This window comes from Kogia breviceps, chromosome 16 (assembly GCF_026419965.1).
Source record: "Kogia breviceps isolate mKogBre1 chromosome 16, mKogBre1 haplotype 1, whole genome shotgun sequence".
In the NCBI taxonomy this organism is placed as follows: Eukaryota; Metazoa; Chordata; class Mammalia; order Artiodactyla; family Physeteridae; genus Kogia; species Kogia breviceps.
The window spans coordinates 66,861,077-66,877,967 of record NC_081325.1 but is presented as its reverse complement, the minus strand read 5'-3'; the positions used below and the strand labels follow the sequence as shown (position 1 = coordinate 66,877,967).

The window sequence follows — 16,891 nt, the reverse complement described above, 5'->3', positions numbered from 1 at the left end:
GTAAATGTAATGTAAAAATTACGTTAGGAGCATAATAAAACTAAAAAGATACTCAAAGCTATCATGGATACCCCAAACCGATGTAGATAAAAATAATCTGTTTTAATAGAAATTACGAGCTGACACCGTATCAGAAGAGCGGTTTGATGGTGAGGGACCGACTGATCATGACAGTGCAACCCAGGCATTTTGAACGCTGCATTAACAAAACATCTGAGGGAGAAAATATTTGCAAAAGACATCCGATAAAGGACTGTTATCCAAAATATACAAAGAAGTCTTAAAACTCAACAAGAAACAAACAACCCAGTTAAAAAAAATGGGCGAAAGACCTTAATAGGCATCTCAATGAAGAAGATAAACAGATGGCAAAGAAGCATGTGAAAAGATGCTGCACATCATATTTTGGCGGAGAAATTCAAATTAAAGCAGAGATGCCACTACACACCCACTAGAATAGACAAAATCTAGAACACTGACAACACCAAATGATAGATAGAAACAGGAACTCTCATTTGTTCCTGGTGGGAATGCAGAATGGTACAGCCACTTGGAGGACAGTGTAGTGGTTTCTTAGAAAACTACACATACTCTTATCATACAATCCAGCAATCCTTGGTATTTACCCCCAAAGGTGAATAATTATGAATATATAAAACCTGCATATGGATGTACATGGCAGCTTTATTCATAACTACCCAAACTTGGAAGCAACCAAGATATCCTTCAGTAGGTGAACGGATAAACTCTGGTACATCCAGACAATGAAACATCATTCAGCGTTAACAAGAAACGACCTATCAAGCCATGAAAGGACAGGTAGGGAACTTAAAGGTGCATTAAGTGAAGGAAACCAATCTGAAATGGCTACATACTGTATGGTTTCAATTATATGACATTTTAGAAAAGGGAAAACTATGGAGACAGTTAAAAGATCAGCAGTTGCCAGGAGTTGGTGGGGGTGGGGAGGAAGGGGTGAAGAGGTGGAGCACAGAGGATCTTCAAGGCAGTGAAAATACTCTGTATGATACCATCATGATGAATACATGCTATTAAACATTTTCCCAAATGCACGTAACGTACAACACCAAGAGTGTACTGAGGTAAACTACTGACTTTGGATGATTATGATGTGTCAGTGTAGGTTCATCAGTTTAACCAATGTACCAGTCTGGTGGGGGATACTGCTTATGGGAAAGGCTATGCACGGGCAGGCTCAGGGACTATACAGGAAACCTCCACATCACCTCAATTTTGCTGTGAACCTTAAAATACTCTGAAGAAATAGTCTTTTTTTTTTTTTTTTAATTCTGTTATTTTAGTTTTTGCCGCCAGCCGCCGCGGGTCCTCAAAGTGCAGCAACAATCGACGAGAGGGGGTAGGGAACTGAACGCACCAAGGTATGGGATCAGAAGGGCACAAGCAACTGATGGTTGCAAGGCAAGTTTAATAACAAAGCAAGGCATCTATATCCCCCTAAAGCAGGGAATTTGCTTAGTCACGCCTTATCGGCATCAGCTGGTTGATTGGCTTCTCTGCTTAGTCACGCCTTATCGGCATCAGCTGGTTGATTGGCTTCTCTGCTTAGTCACGCCTTATCGGCATCAGCTGGTTGATTGGCTTCTTGGCTTCTCCCTCAAAAGCACCAATTTCCCCTCCAGGGTTGCTTTTCCCAGCTTTAGGGAACAACCAGGGACTCCCAGTAACTGAGCAGGTCCCTGGAGCGATTTGGCCAAAGGCCATCTCCTTTTTTACGTTCATACCATAAAGTCCAGGATGCAGACCAAGGAGAGTACAACCGGGCCCTGAGGCTTATGAGGATCTTAATGGCGCCTTCCTCAGAGGGCAATGCTCGCCACATTTCCCTCTTTTATTTTTTAAAGCTTGATGATGCAATTTCAACCCATACACCTCCTGACGAAGAGCAGCGAGACGGCCAACGTAATAAACAAGGTAAGGCGATTAACATCAACAGTACACATGACCCCACGGTAATCAATTCTGTGAGTCCATTTTGAAACCAATGCATTGGGTTTAACCATTGAAGCTGATCCAAGAGTCCTTTTAATTGTTGGGGCCCGTCTTCTTGTAGATGAGCTTCTTGAATTGCTTGTATTTCCGCATTAAGTTTTTGTATGTCCAAACTAATGTGTCCATCAGTCCATACACTTAAAAAGTGCATTTTTACTTTGTTCCAATCCCAGTCAGTTTCTTTATAAGCGTGTTGAGTCACACAAATCCAAGTATATTTAGCATGGCAAATCAAACGCATTTTCAATTTTAAAGCCATAATTTGGTCTCCTAAATCTATGAGAGCATTTTTTAACTCATCAACCTCAGTTTTTAGTTGAGTATCAATATGACTTTGTAATGCTAATGCAATACTGGTATTTTTAGACAATTGATTAACATAATATGCTTGTTGTACAGTTTTACTTAATGCTAAACCGGCGGTAGCGGCTGTGGCTGTTAAAGCGGCTAAGGCTAATATGCTACATATTAATATTCCAATGAATCATTTAGGTCTTTTTAAAACTTCAGATAATTCTAGCCAAGCTTGCATGCTAGTACTATGATACCATGGTTCAGAAATATTTACAGGCAGCATTACATAGGAAGGTTGTTTTAACATCATAACAGAAAAAGTTCCTTTCATAGGCAGAATGCAAGTACTAAAAATACAATTCTGACAAGTTATATTATATCCTAAGGAACCAGAAGTAAACTCAATCTGTAAATCTCCTATTAGCAAGGCATATGAAGGTGTAACACAAGTAATAACCGGTTGATAAGAATAAGACAATGCAAACTTCCCCAAATCCCAATGCTTATAAAAGAAACAAACTATTGTTAGTAACAGAAACTGAAGAAATTAAAATGGTACCATTATTATAATTTAAGGTGCACCAGATTTGAGAATTCAAAATCAGATTGGGGAAAATCAGAAGGAAAAAAGGAGGGAAACTTCAAACTTGTAACAGCTTTAACCTTTGGCCGGCCAGTAAAGTCCCTTGTCCTCCTACATATACTTCAACACGAAAATAGTATCTTTGACTTTGCAGCTTCTATTAGAGCTCCACTTTCAGCTTTATGATTAGACCCATCTTTGTTGCTGTAATTACCAGTCTCATTCTTTCCATTTTTGTTATTGTTGCCCTGTGAAATCATTTTTTCTAGAACAGCAAGAAGATGTAAAGCTTTCTCAGCTTGGTAGGTTAATATATACAGGTCTACGATCAAAAAACACACTGCTTGGGCAAATTTTTCTTCAAAAGGTTCTATGAACTGATAAAGTTTTTCACCAACGGATATGGCTTCTGTATACTGTCGGACATGATACAGGATGACTGCTTGATTGTAATACAACATACTGCTTTCAAGATCATCTAGTCCATCCATTTCTTTCCAGCTGTAAAAGCCTGGAAAGCACTGGTGGACAACTCCTTCTCTTGATCAGTGATCTCAGGTCGCTTCTTGGATACTTTTTGTCCCATATTTTTTTACTTCTGACTATTGCCCCGAGTTACTATCAACTTTACTATGTGGCCACACTTTCACTCTTCACTCCGGGGATTCACCTACCGAGATTCAGATGTCCCTCTCGTCCGGTCCCTGTTCGGGCGCCACTTGCCGCCAGCCGCGGCGGGTCCTCAAAGTGCAGCAATAATCGACGAGAGGGGGTAGGGAACTGAACGCACCAAGGTATGGGATCAGAAGGGCACAAGCAGCTGATGGTTGCAAGGCAAGTTTAATAACAAAGCATAGCCATCTCTATCCCCCTAAAGCAGGGAATTTGCTTAGTCACGCCTTATCGGCATCAGCTGGTTGATTGGCTTCTCGGCTTCTCCCTCAAAGGCACCAATTTCCCCTCCAGGGTTGCTTTTCCTAGCTTTAGGGAACAACCAGGGACTCCCAGTAACTGAGCAGGTCCCTGGAGCGATGTGGCCAAAGGCCATCTCCTTTTTTACGTTCATACCATAAAGTCCAGGATGCATACCAAGGAGAGTACAATCGGGCCCTGAGGCTTATGAGGGTCTTAATGGCGCCTTCCTAGAGGGCAATGCTCGCCACAATTTTTTTATTTTTTTGGCTGCATTGGGTCTTTGTTGAGGCACGTGGGCTTTTCTCTGGTTGCAGTGAGCAGGGGCTACTCTCTGTTGTGGTGCGCGGGCTTGTCATTGCAGTGGCTTCTCTTGTTGCGGAACGTGGGCTCTAGGCTTGTGGGCTTCAGTAGTTGCAGCACGCGGGCTCAGAAATTGTGGCATGTGGGCTCTAGAGCCTAGGCTCACTAGTTGCAGTGCATGGGCTTAGTTGCTCCACGGCATGTGGGATCTTCCCGGAGCAGGGATCAAACCCATGTTGCCTGCATTGGCAGGCGGATTCTTAACCACTGTGTTACCAGGGAAGTCCAAGAAATAAAGTCTTTTAAAAAGAGCTACTTGAGGACTAGGGTTGCCAAGTTGGCTTAAGTCCACTAAAGTCTTTATATCCCACTAATCACAGGTAAAAACTCAGGACAAAATACAAACAGCAACTACCAAACAACTCTGAAAAGTAAAGAAAAGAGAAGACCCATATGGAGGTTGAATTTCCTAGTTTTTCCTCTTTTCTCTTGTGGCCTTGGGCTGAGGGTGGGCACTCAGTGGTATGCACACAGCCAGAACTCTGGGAGAAATTCTGTCTTTCTATCCAGAAGATCAGGGTAAAGGGATCTCTGTGAGCTGGAGTATGTGTGTGGGTGGGGAAACCTCCCTTTTTTCCTTTCTTTTCTTTTTTTTAAGGGTTTTAAAAAAATATATAAATTTATTTATTTTATTTTTGGTTGCGTTGGGTCTTCATTGTTGCATGTGGGCTTTCTCTAGCTGCGGTGAGTCGGGGCTCCTCTTCACTGCAGTGTGCATGCTTCTCATTGTGGTGGCTTCTCTTGTTGCAGAGCACGGGCTCTAGGCTCACGGGCTTCAGTAGTTGTGGCAGGCGGGCTCAGTAGTTGTGGCTCGTGGGCTCTAGAGCGCAGGCTCAGTAGTTGTGGTGCATGGGCTTAGTTGCTCCGCGGCATGTGGGATCTTCCTGGACCAGGGCTCGAACCCATGTCCCCTGCATTGGCAGGCGGATTCTTAACCACTGAGCCACCAGGGAAGCCAAAACCTCCTTTTTTTTCTTGTTTTTCCTTTCACGACTCACCTACAGTGGGCCCCTAGTGGAGCTGGGGTAGTGGGCAATGTCAACAGCTAAGACTTCATTAGAAATTTCTGGTTAGAGGCACTGAAAAAAGGGCTCCTTAAGGTCCAAAGAGAATGAGAGAAATCTTTAGTTTTTTTCCTTCTTTTTTCTCTGCCCACTATGCTAGGAAGATGACCCCAACTGTGAGAACCGTGTAGCAATGCAGAAGGATATCAACCAACTTTATCTAATTAATATTTATAGAACACTGTACACCATAAAAGCAGAATACATATTCCTGTCAAGTGCCCCTGCAATATTCACTAAGAAAGACCATATTTTTGGCTATAAAAACTGTAACAAATGTAAAAGAGTGGAAATGATACAAAATATATTCTCGGACCATAGTGGAATTAAGCTAGAAATCAGTAACAAAAAGATATCAAGAAAAACCTCCAGATATTTAGAAACTGAACCATATACTTCAAAATAATCCATGGGTCAAAGAAGACATCATTAAAAAAATAAGAAAACACTTATTTGAATGAAAATGGAACATATCAAAATCTGTGGGATGTAGTTAAAGCACTGCATAGAGAGAAATTATAGCATTAAATGTTTATATTTAAAAAGAAGAAAGGTCTTAAATCAATGATCTGTGCTACTACCTTAAGAAACTAGAAAAAGCACAAAATAAATCTAAATTAAGCAGAAGGATGAAGAACAAAAATAAAAGAAACTGAAAACAAAAACAATATAGAAAATCAACAAAATTAAAAATCTAGTTCTCTGAAAAGACCAACAAAACTGATAAACTTTTAGCCAGATTGATGAAGAAAAAAAGATGACACAAATTAACAATACCAGAAAGAGGAAACTTACTACACACCCTACAGACATGAAAGAGAATATGCTCCTGAAATAAAAACTTAGATGAAATGCACCAATTCCTTGAAAAAATTTACTTATATGATGTCATTCATGCTCCTCTTCTCAGGGGGTGACAACAGCTCTCCACTACTGATCATATTATACCTAAACCCCTCTGTTTAGCTTCTTCAGGTTTCCAAACTCTAGCCCTTCATATCTAATTCAACTTTATCTCCTACAACTTTCCAAAGAGAATCTTCTGTTGTAAATTCTGTTTCCTTGTTCATGATGGTCCTCTAACGATAGAAGTCCCTACCAATCAAAATTCTAACTACCATTCAAAATTTAGGTCAAATTTCATCTCCTTTACAATCTTCCTTTTATAAATAGCTCATTTGTCTGAACTCTTACTTACATTTTATATCATTAAGAATTTGGGGTTCATAGGTTTTCATCAATTTATTTCTTGAGTATCTACTAGGCATTGTGTGAAGGACTAGAGATATAAGACAAATAAAATCTTTGGAGTTTACACTCAAGTTGAAGGTAACACTATAAACCTACAACCAATGTAACTAAAGACTGTGATAGCTGTTTCAAAGAAAATCAATATTGATTAATGTACAGTAACTTGGGCAGGCCAATATTACATGAGGTGATCAAAGAACGCATCTCTGGGAGATGAATTCTAAGCAGAAACTTGAAGACTGAGAGTTGAATCAGCCATGGGAGAAAACCAGGAATCAAACATTTTAGCCAGAAGAAAATATAAAGGATAGGTTGTAGAAGAGTGCTAGGCTTATTCAGGGAACAAAGAGGAGACTGGAACGATTACAGCATAAAGAGCAAGGGGGAAGAAAAGCATGAGGGATGATTGAAGAAGGACCTATGGCCACTATTGTAAGAACAGGAGAAAGTCACTGAAGGTCTTTTAACAAAAAAAATTAGGTGGTCTACGTGTTAAGAGATCAGTGTGGTTAATGTACAGAAAATGTTCTTTAGGGGCACAACAGTAGCAGGAAGACAGGAGATGATTGTACTGTTCCAGGCAAAAGTCAACGATGACTTGAATTGGGATGATGGCAATGACGGTATTAAGAAATAAAACTTAAAATATATTTCGGAGGCAGCACCAACAAAGACATGATAATGGACTGGTTGAAGAAGAAAGCAGGTAGTGGTCTGACAAAAAAGACAAATCAGTAATATTCATAGGTAAACTATTGCTTTTACAAGTATAGTTTTATCTCATGACTAAGAACCTAAGAGACCCCAAGGGGAACTACCATATGCCTCCTATTACCCTGTTTCTAATACACTTGTACTGTGATCATGTTTAAAATTGTCTTGGTTATCAAATCACTACTTCTTACAAAGAAACTTGTGGTATGCCATGGAGTCCTTAATAAACATTAAAAACAATTCCCTCTTAGCTTAAAATTCGATGATGATTTTCCTGTAGAAGGGGCTACTTCCTTTTCCTATATAAGTTTAATTTTCTAAATATCCTACTCACTTCATGTTTACCTTAATATTATTCCTGGATTTCTACCTATCCTTTACTGATTACCTGGGAGTCTTTTTAAAGATGTATGAACTTAAAGATATGAACTTTTCTTTTACTATGTAAGAAATTGGCCACTCAAATTTCACCTTGTTGAAGGTCTTTCTACATACTCTCAAATTACTACCAATAGAAAAAGAGTAAGATTTCTGCCTTCTAATTCTACCATACACTTGGATATTCTGATTATTTCTAAAAGTTTGTGAATGATAATTACCCAACACTATAGATGTATTTTTAGCTCTTTCCGAATTATTACTTTAATCAAGTCTTTAAAAATCTTAGAAGAATACTAAGTCAATCAACAAGAAGCTTCAAATATTTTTTTTTGATTGGAGGGACGGTATAAATAAATAAAAACTCCAACACTGTCCCCTCTTCTTAGGCCTTCCTAAGAAAGAAAAAGTTATACTTCTCCATATGGCCTTTTCAGCTTTATGCTCTCCTCAGACCATTAAAAAAATTAACTCTGGAAAATTCTACTGTTTCATGGGGTGGGGCAAAAGGGAAGAGGAGGGCAAACTGGTAAAAGCAGTCATTGTTCTGGCCTCAACTAGGGAAAAGGTGAATGGTACCCAATTTGTCCAAAGGCAATTGAAGGTGACTCAACCAATTCCTTGAAAAGTACAAACTATCACAACTCATCTCATATGAAATAGATCATCTAAATACCAATTTATCAATTATTATCCCATGCAATATGGTTTTAGTGTCAAGTGAAGAACTCTTTGTCTAGCCCTAGATCATGAAGATTTTCTCTAAAAGTTTTGTAGTTTTGCATTTTACATTTAAGTCAGATTAATTTTAAGTTAGTTTTTGTTAAGAGGTGAGGTTTAGGTTATACATGCCTAACTGCTCCAGCTTTTTGTTGAAAAATTATCAAATACCAGAAATAAATCTGATCAAAGATTTAGAAGACTTTTACAATGAAAATTACAAAACAGTGCTTAGAGAAATTAAAGAAGACCTAAATATATGGAGGAATGTACTATTCACTGATCGGAAGACTCAACATTAACACGTCAATTCTCCACAAATTGATTTATGGATTCCATGTAATCCCAATCAAAATGACAGCAGGTTTTTGATAATTTTGTGCACGTGGGGTAACTCACAGATGATTTTTGGAAATGCAAAGAATTCTATGGAAAAGCAAAATAACTAGAATAGCCAAAGCAAATCTGAAGACTTAAAACAAAGCGTGAGTATTAGACACCAGATATCAAGACTTATAAAGCTATAATAATTAAGACGGTGTGGTTTACACATAAGAAGAAATAGAAAAATGGAACAGAATAGAGGGTCTAGAAACAGACCTACACATATAGATTTGCCTGATTTATGACAAAGGTGCATCTGCAATTCACTGGGGAAATGGTCTTTTAAATAAATAGCACTAGGTCAAATGGATAGCCATATGTGGATAAAAACCAAAAACCAAAAAAACCTTGAACCCCCCCCCCATCTTACACCACGAACACAAATTACAGATGTATCATAGAATGAAAGTCAATATACCTTCTAGAAAGAAATATGGAGGATGAATCTTCATAACCTTAGAGTGGACAAAGATATATTAATTAGGACACAAAGAAGAACCATAAAAGATTAATAAAGTAGACTTCATTAAAATTAAGAATTTATGCCCATTAAAAGAAACTATTAAGCAAGTCAAAAGGTAAGGCAAGATTAGGAAAATGTATCTGCAATACATATATCTGACAAAGGACTTCTATCCAAAATGTATAAAGAACTTCTACAAAATGTAATAAGACAATACAATTTTTAAGTGGACAAAATACTTGAGCAGGTATTTTTTAAAAGAAGATAGGCAAATAGTCATTAAGCATACAAAAAGGTGTTCATCATTATACATCAGGGAAATAAAAACTAAAATCAAAATGAGGTACCACTAAAATCTTATCAGATAAGCTAAAATTTTAAAAGACTGACTACATCAAATGTTGACCAGGATGCGGAACAACTGAAACTCTTATTGGGGGAAGAGTAAATCGGTACAACTACTTTGGAAAACCATTGGGCAGTACAGTTGACCCTTTAACAACTTGGGAGTTAATCTGCATATAGCTTATGGTTGGCCCTCCGTATCCATGGTTCCTCCACAACTAACTAGGGCTTCAACAAACCATGGACTGTGTAGCACTGCAGTATTTACTTTTGAAAAATATCTGCATATATGTGAACCTGCACAGGTCAAATCCATGTTGTTCAAGGGTCAACTGTATTTACTAATGCTGAGCCTATGCATTTATGACCCAATAATTCTACTCCGAGGTATACACCAAGGGACAGTGTACATACATGCACCAAAAGATATGTACTAGAATGTTCACAGTAGTGTTACTCATGATAGCCCTGATCTAGAAACTACCCAAATACTTATCAACAGAATAAAGAATGAAATCATACAAGACGACGACATACAGGGGGACTGCTGTACCTCAGTGAAGAATCGGCTACTGCTACAAGCAACATGGATGAATCTGACAAAGAGGATGTTAATGATAAAGGCCAGAAGCTTAATAACAGACAAAACTAATCTGTGCTGGTCTTTGAGCATGGAAGTGACAGGGATGGAACATGAGGAACCTGCTGTGTTGCTTGAAATGTTTGTGCCACATCTTCATCCGGGACTTGGCTACCTGGAGTACGCATCTAGCTGTCTAATCTTTTTTTTTTTTTTGTGGTACGCGGGCCTCTCACTGTTGTGGCCTCTCCCGTTGCGTAGCACAGGCTCCGGACGCGCAGGCTCAGCGGCCACGGCTCACGGGCCCAGCCGCTCCGCGGCACGTGGGATCTTCCCGGACCGGGGCACGAACCCGCGTCCCCTGCGTCGGCAGGCGGACTCCCAGCCACTGCGCCACCAGGGGAGCCCTAGCTGTCTAATCTTAATTTGTGTACTTCACTACACAAAAGTTATACATCAATTAAAAAAAAAAAAATTGAAACGGAAAAAAAAAATCAATAAATGAGATAATTATCTAAATGATTTCCTCATCGAAATAGGTATGGTAAAATAGCCTTCAAGACAAACTGAGTGAGCATGCATGTTGGTTATGGAGTGCAAGTCACACAGAGTGCATGATAAAGTCGATCAGTTAGTATATTATCACCTGAATACTGCTAATCCATTTTAAATTTCTGTCCACGTCCTACGCTGTTTATATTATATTCAAAACTGGCGAAAGACTGAAAGCATAAGGAGTGCTATACTAAAGTATATGTTTTGGGAAATAAAGACGATAATATCTCTGAGCAGTTTCTTCACCATCAGATCTATAAATTGCACCCATCTGACCACAATTCTTTTCGGCCATACCAAGACGCCACAGTATGCCAGAGAACTTCAAATATCCATGTTAGAAACAGAAAATATAATCATGACCACATTCAATCTGGCTTTTTACTTATTAGAAATGAAGATAATCTGCCCCAGTCATGTGTCATATGTGAGGAAATGTTTGCAACTGGAAGCCTTAAACCTTGTTATTTAGAAACTAATTGCAAAAATATCTGAATAAACCAGTTTATTCCTTTTTTTTTTTATAAAGCACAATATCCAAGATATCCAAAATAAGGCGGAGGAGAGCAGTTGTTCGTCCACATTTGATACTTTAACGTGTAGTTAAATTTCAATCTGCATTTTAATGTATATTCAGTCATCAAATAACCTGTCAACAAAGTATGCATCTTCTTACATAATTTAAATAGCAGGGAAAATTCAAGTTTGGACACCTATTCGAAAAACACATAACTTTCATCTATCTAAGGAACAAAGGCCTTCAGACATAAAACATGCTTTTTATCTTTGGTGAGAGTCGAAATCCAAAAACCTCTGCATTAAAAAACAGGTCCAACTATTGTACTTGAAAAGACTAAATTGAGTCAATTGCTCAGGAAAACGCAAGTTATTTGAACTGTTATCTAAATTTATATCAAATTATAGGATATATCTTCTCAGCATCCCCTCATTTCAAACTCTTGGCAAAAATGCTGATGAATGAAAATTCATATATATCTGATACACAGTTAAAGTTCAGTTACAAGTACTTCTGAAAAGTTACCTCTGACTGAAGAAGATTTAAAGATGCATCAAAGCTAGAAAGAGCTAAGACTTTTTAGAAACTTTTAAATTATGAACAGAAGAGTATTTTTCCTGGGGTATTTTCCTACTGTTGTAGTAAGATCTTAAAATATTTATTTCCGAATCACTAAATACAAACAGCACCAAACAAAACTAAAAACACAAAACCACACTGAATCTCTAGAAAATGCAGGTTATCAGACCAGAAGAATTAGCTTTTCTTCTCTCCAGCAATAAGCAGCTCAGGGGACGAGCATATCAATTATGCATGACAGGTTGCAACTGGTTGGTTCAACTGGCATAAGTTTGACTGGGGAAGTCTATTAAAAAGGTTTTTTTCATTTGAAGCGGGAGAAGTAACAGGTGACAGATGGCAAAGGCAAAACAAAACAAATGCACAATGAAGAAAGGAGCTGGAAACTATCATTATTGGCAGAGATTATGGTGCCCAACGGCCGCCAATGGAGAACGATGAGCTGCCGGTATTTTGACAGGATTCAAGTCAACAGCGAACTAAAAGAAGTTAGAAACAGTTATAAGAAGTCACTGTGAGAGTGAGGGAGAAAGGGTGGTAAGCACAAGTCTTCACCAGTCTCTAAAGTGATCAGGTTTGGGATGAGAGACTCTAACGAGAGGTCTGGAACAGTAGTGATTACAGGGGACAGACAGGGTGAGAATTACTTGATGTGAGAAAATCTGTCCCTTCGTTCTCATTCCCGCTACAAAAGCCCTTTCATTTCCAAAACAAGTCATACCTGAGCTATGCAACAGTCTCCTAGCTGGTCCCAACTCCAATTTCTCACCCCTCTAGTCTATCCTACATGCCACTTCCACAGTAGTTCTCGTAAAACCCTGCCCACGGTTCTCTCCCCATCCCCCCAAACCACTACCTAAGAAAAATATGTGCTGGCTCTACAACCACTTGATAAAGGCTATCTCTACGTTAACAGTCAAGGTCAACCACAATGTGGCCACTGGCTAAAATCACGACGGACTGCACCGCAAGGGGGAGAGAACTGGATGTCAATTTAGTGGACCTAGAAAGTCTAGCTGTGCTCCCTCAGATATGTCATGGGGACCTCTCTGAGCCTCCTGTTCCTTATCTGTGAAACAAACATTACTGATCCGTAGGTATTATGTTATGGAAGATGGCGGTGATGACTTTACTAATAATAGCCAGCATCTGTAGAGGGCTTAGGAGGCGCCGGACACTGCACTCAGCAGCTTACGTGAATTATCCATTGAAGGGTTATGGATACTGGCAAATACTATTGTTACATGGTAACAAAAACTGTCACATAGTTACCTTATTTCCTATCTCCAGCTTCCATTCCCTGGCAGGATGGCCAAACCTAACTTTCTACTCTAAAGACCATTAGTTCTTATGGGAACAGTGTAAGAAAAACAGGATAGATACTCTTGCCTCTGATATCAGAAGCTGACAATTTACCATCTTCTCTGAACAGAAGTATCTTTCCTTACTCTATTCATCTTCTTGCTCCAGGCACTGCTAAGTCAAGTTACTAGATATGAACCATGGCTCTGACGTCCTATAAAACAATGTGGGATAATAAAAAAGAAAATGGAAACAAAACAAAACTGAAGAGAATTAGGTGTTCTGAGATAAAGTCTTGCTTCTGCTTTAAAACAGCTGTGCCACCTTTCAAGTTAGATCTGGGACCTCAGGAAGGCAAGGGCCATGAATGTTTTTTTAGGTAGCTGTATCTCCGGTGCTGAAATCAATTCTTGACGCTTATAGCCATACAACATAGAATGAGTCAATGACGTGATTATCTTCAAGTATGACAGTTTTTGTATGTAGCCCATAGTGAAAATGTCACAGAAACAATGCAAACATATCCATGGTCACCAGGCTAAAAAAGCATTTTGGAAGTACACCATCTAGAATGCTTTATTTTTTATTCTTTATCATGCTTTCCATTAGATGACAAAAATGCTTAAATTGATTTGCAATATAAGGGGTCTCCAGATATTTGGAAAGAAAATGGTCAAAATCCATAAGGTAGTGAACTGAAGGGATCTCTATTCCTAATTGGACAAACATTTACTGGATGCTTTCTTTGTGCCAGGTGCTGGATATCAAAACTGAAGTAGACTACCACCAAATACATACACGGAAGCAGCTTTCTTTGTTAACATCAATTAGATGGTATATGTCAACTACTTTCAGAAAGAATATACACTGTGGGTAGAGTGAATGGGGATGGGCAGTGCAGACTACTATTACAAGCAGTTCCAAAGTGTATACATATGGGCAGATTTTTCTGCTGAAACTACACTCTAATAAAATTAAATATGACCTTCAAAGTGCAGTTAATCACATGTGGGTGTGAATGGTAAAATGACACGGGACAGATACATGGGACAGACGCAGTGTGAAGGCAGTTGGTGGATGCCTGCGTCAGTCTGCCACCTTTTCAGACGTAAAATACATCCTTTCACTCGTCACTCATCCTCATTACACATTCTTTAAAGATCTTCAGAGAAATCCGAAGGATCAATGGTACTCTTATCAAAATAATTTCTAAAATATCAACATGTTCACCTACAAATGTTTTACTGTTCCAGATAACTATCACTGCACAAAAACCACCCCCAAACGAATGGCTTAACATAACCCTTTTATTCTGTTTCGCGGTGGTGTGAGTCAGGAACTCGGGCTGAGCTCGGGCGGCCGGTTCTTCTGCTCCGTGTGGCACTGGCTGGGCTCACTCAGTGGTGTTCGGCTAGGGCTGGCCTGGGGGGGGGGTCTCACAGCTGGCTTCACCTCAGGCCCGGCCCGCTGGTGGCCACAGCTGCAAGGGTACCTCCGTCTCTCTCTCCACAGTCTCAGGGCCTTTTCGTGTGTTCTCCAGGAGGGTAGCTGGACTTCTCACACGGCAGCTCAGGGCTCCAGAAGACCACGGTGGAAGGTGCTCTGTCGTCTTAAGAGACTAGGCCCGAAACTTGCTGAGCATCACTTCTTGGTCAAAGTAGTTACAGGTCGGCCCAGATTCAAGGGGAGGGGAAATAGATCCCACCTCTCTCTGGGAGTCATGGCAAACAATCCACAGCCATCTTTAGTCCAGCATGTTTAGTAAAAAAGATGTCACCTTTTTTTAAAAAAAAAAATTAATTAATTAATTTTGGGCTGCGTTGGGTCTTCCTTGCGGTGCGCAGGCTTTCTCTAGTTGCGGTGCACGGGCTTCTCATTGCAGTGGCTTCTCTTGTTGCGGAGCATGGGCTCTAGGCATGCGGGCTTCAGTAGCTGTGGCTCACACGCTTAGCTGCTTCGAGGCATGTGGGATCTTCCTGGACCAGGGCTCGAACCCATGTCCCCTGCAATGGCAGGCAGATTCTTAACCAATGCGCCACCAGGGAAGTCCGAAAGATGTCATCTTTTAAACTGAATAAAATTTCCAGTTCATGAGGGTCTGCTGCCCCAAATTCAGAAATGTAATACAGAAGGATGTCGGCCAGGTCAAAGAAAGAGACTGTTTATACAGACTGGATATCACAAAAATACAAGTAAAAATGGGATTGAAATGGACATAATTCTAAAAACAAGGAAATTAAGGTAAGAGCCTAGAGGGACCATATAATTTTTGCCAAGAGTCACTTTTGAGATGGAAAGGGGCACTGTAAATAAATGTACCAAGGCAACAGGTGTAAACCTGAACTGTCCCAGGCTAAGAGACGTACGGCCACCTTTGGAGAAAAGGAACAGATCAAAGCAGTGGTACTTATTCAAAGGAAGTATTTATGGGATTGTTAGAAGCTAATCAATCTAGAAAAGCTTCAGTACTTAGGATTTTAACAGGATGTGCTGATGAGAGCAACAGAACAAATCTTCTTCCCCCAAATACTCCCTTCCTCCATAAATGTCCAAGTATTTCTTTCAGTAAAACCAGATGATGTGCTCAGGGTAGCCTGAGGAATGAACAATGTGATCAAGAGTGGTCTTCTCGGGCTTCCCTGGTGGCGCAGTGGTTGAGAGTCCGCCTGCCGATGCAGGGGACACGGGTTCGTGCCCCGGTCCGGGAAGATCCCACGTGCCGCGGAGCGGCTGGGCCCGTGAGCCATGGCCGCTGAGCCTGCGCGTCTGAAGCCTGTGCTCCGCAACGGGAGAGGCCACAACAGTGGGAGGCCCGCGTACCGCAAAAAAAAAAAAAAAAAAAAAAAAAGCGTGGTCTTTTCAAATGGCTGTACCTCTGGGAGGCCTCCAACCACCCAACACTCTGTTTATATCCTTCCTCCCTGAAGGGGGCAGTATGCCGACACTGGTTGATGGCCATTTGAGAGCAAGAACAAGTAGAGTTTATGCAGACATTAAGCTCTTTAATGCAAGACCACTGAAAAAAGTTTCGAGCCATCAGTATTATGTGTAAACTGATTAATCATTGAAAAGTTCTTTTCTCATCTCCATCTCTTCTAAAATAAACCTAAAAATTGTCTTAACTTTCTAGTTAGTGTTCATATATGTAATAGCACTTGTCTTAACAATGAGCACGCAGCTCCTTACTGTGCCAACATGACTATGACTGACGGACAAAGTTTGTTTGGAGTGTTGGTTCACGAAGCAGAAAACAGTCCAAGTGTATGTGGGTCATCTGGGTGGGTGGGGGATTATATTTTGGATAGCATAGTTTTTTTTTTTTTAAAAATAATTAATTAGTTTTTGGCTGTGTTGGGTCTTTGTTGCTGTGCGCGGGCTTTCTCTAGTTGCGGTGAGCGGGGGCTACTCTTCGTTGTGGTGCGCGGGCTTCACATAGTGGTGGCTTCTCTTGTTGTGGAGCACGGGCTCTAGGCGCGTGGACTTCAGTGGTTGTGGCACACGGGCTTCAGTAGTTGTGGCACGCGGGCTCTAGAGTGTGGCCTCAGTAGTTGTGGCGCGCGGGCTTAGTTGCTCCGCGGCGTGTGGGATCTTCCCGGACCGGGGCTCGAACCTGTGTCCCCTGCATTGGCAGGCGGGTTCTTAACCACCGCGTCACCAGGGAAGTCCTGGATAGTATAGTTTTATGTGTACCATATTTGGATATTTCAGCTTCACTAAATGCAAAGACAAAAGAATTGATATTAAGATAAAGCTTATGCTTTTTTGTTTTGTTTTGTTTCTTAATCTATATTAAGCTATCCCTGATAACGAACTTTTATCTTTAGATAATCTCCCAGCTATCTTCCCTGGGTACTAC

General features: G+C 40.2%; 1 protein-coding gene across 2 annotated transcripts in view; it reads right to left on the bottom strand.

Annotated features, from left to right (window-relative positions):
- The window catches only part of RAP2A (RAP2A, member of RAS oncogene family), a 43,267-nt gene that overhangs the window by 11,242 nt on the left and 15,134 nt on the right, over window positions 1-16,891 (bottom strand). The window contains exon 2 of one of the 2 annotated variants that reach the window (XM_059042032.2): window positions 16,380-16,748. The exons of the other annotated variant lie outside the window; for it this stretch is intronic. Within the exon in view, the coding sequence (XP_058898015.2) occupies window positions 16,577-16,748 (172 nt within the window). The 3' untranslated portion in view covers window positions 16,380-16,576. Of the gene's footprint in view, window positions 1-16,379; window positions 16,749-16,891 lie in introns of those variants that run through there. 2 annotated transcript variants of the gene reach the window in all.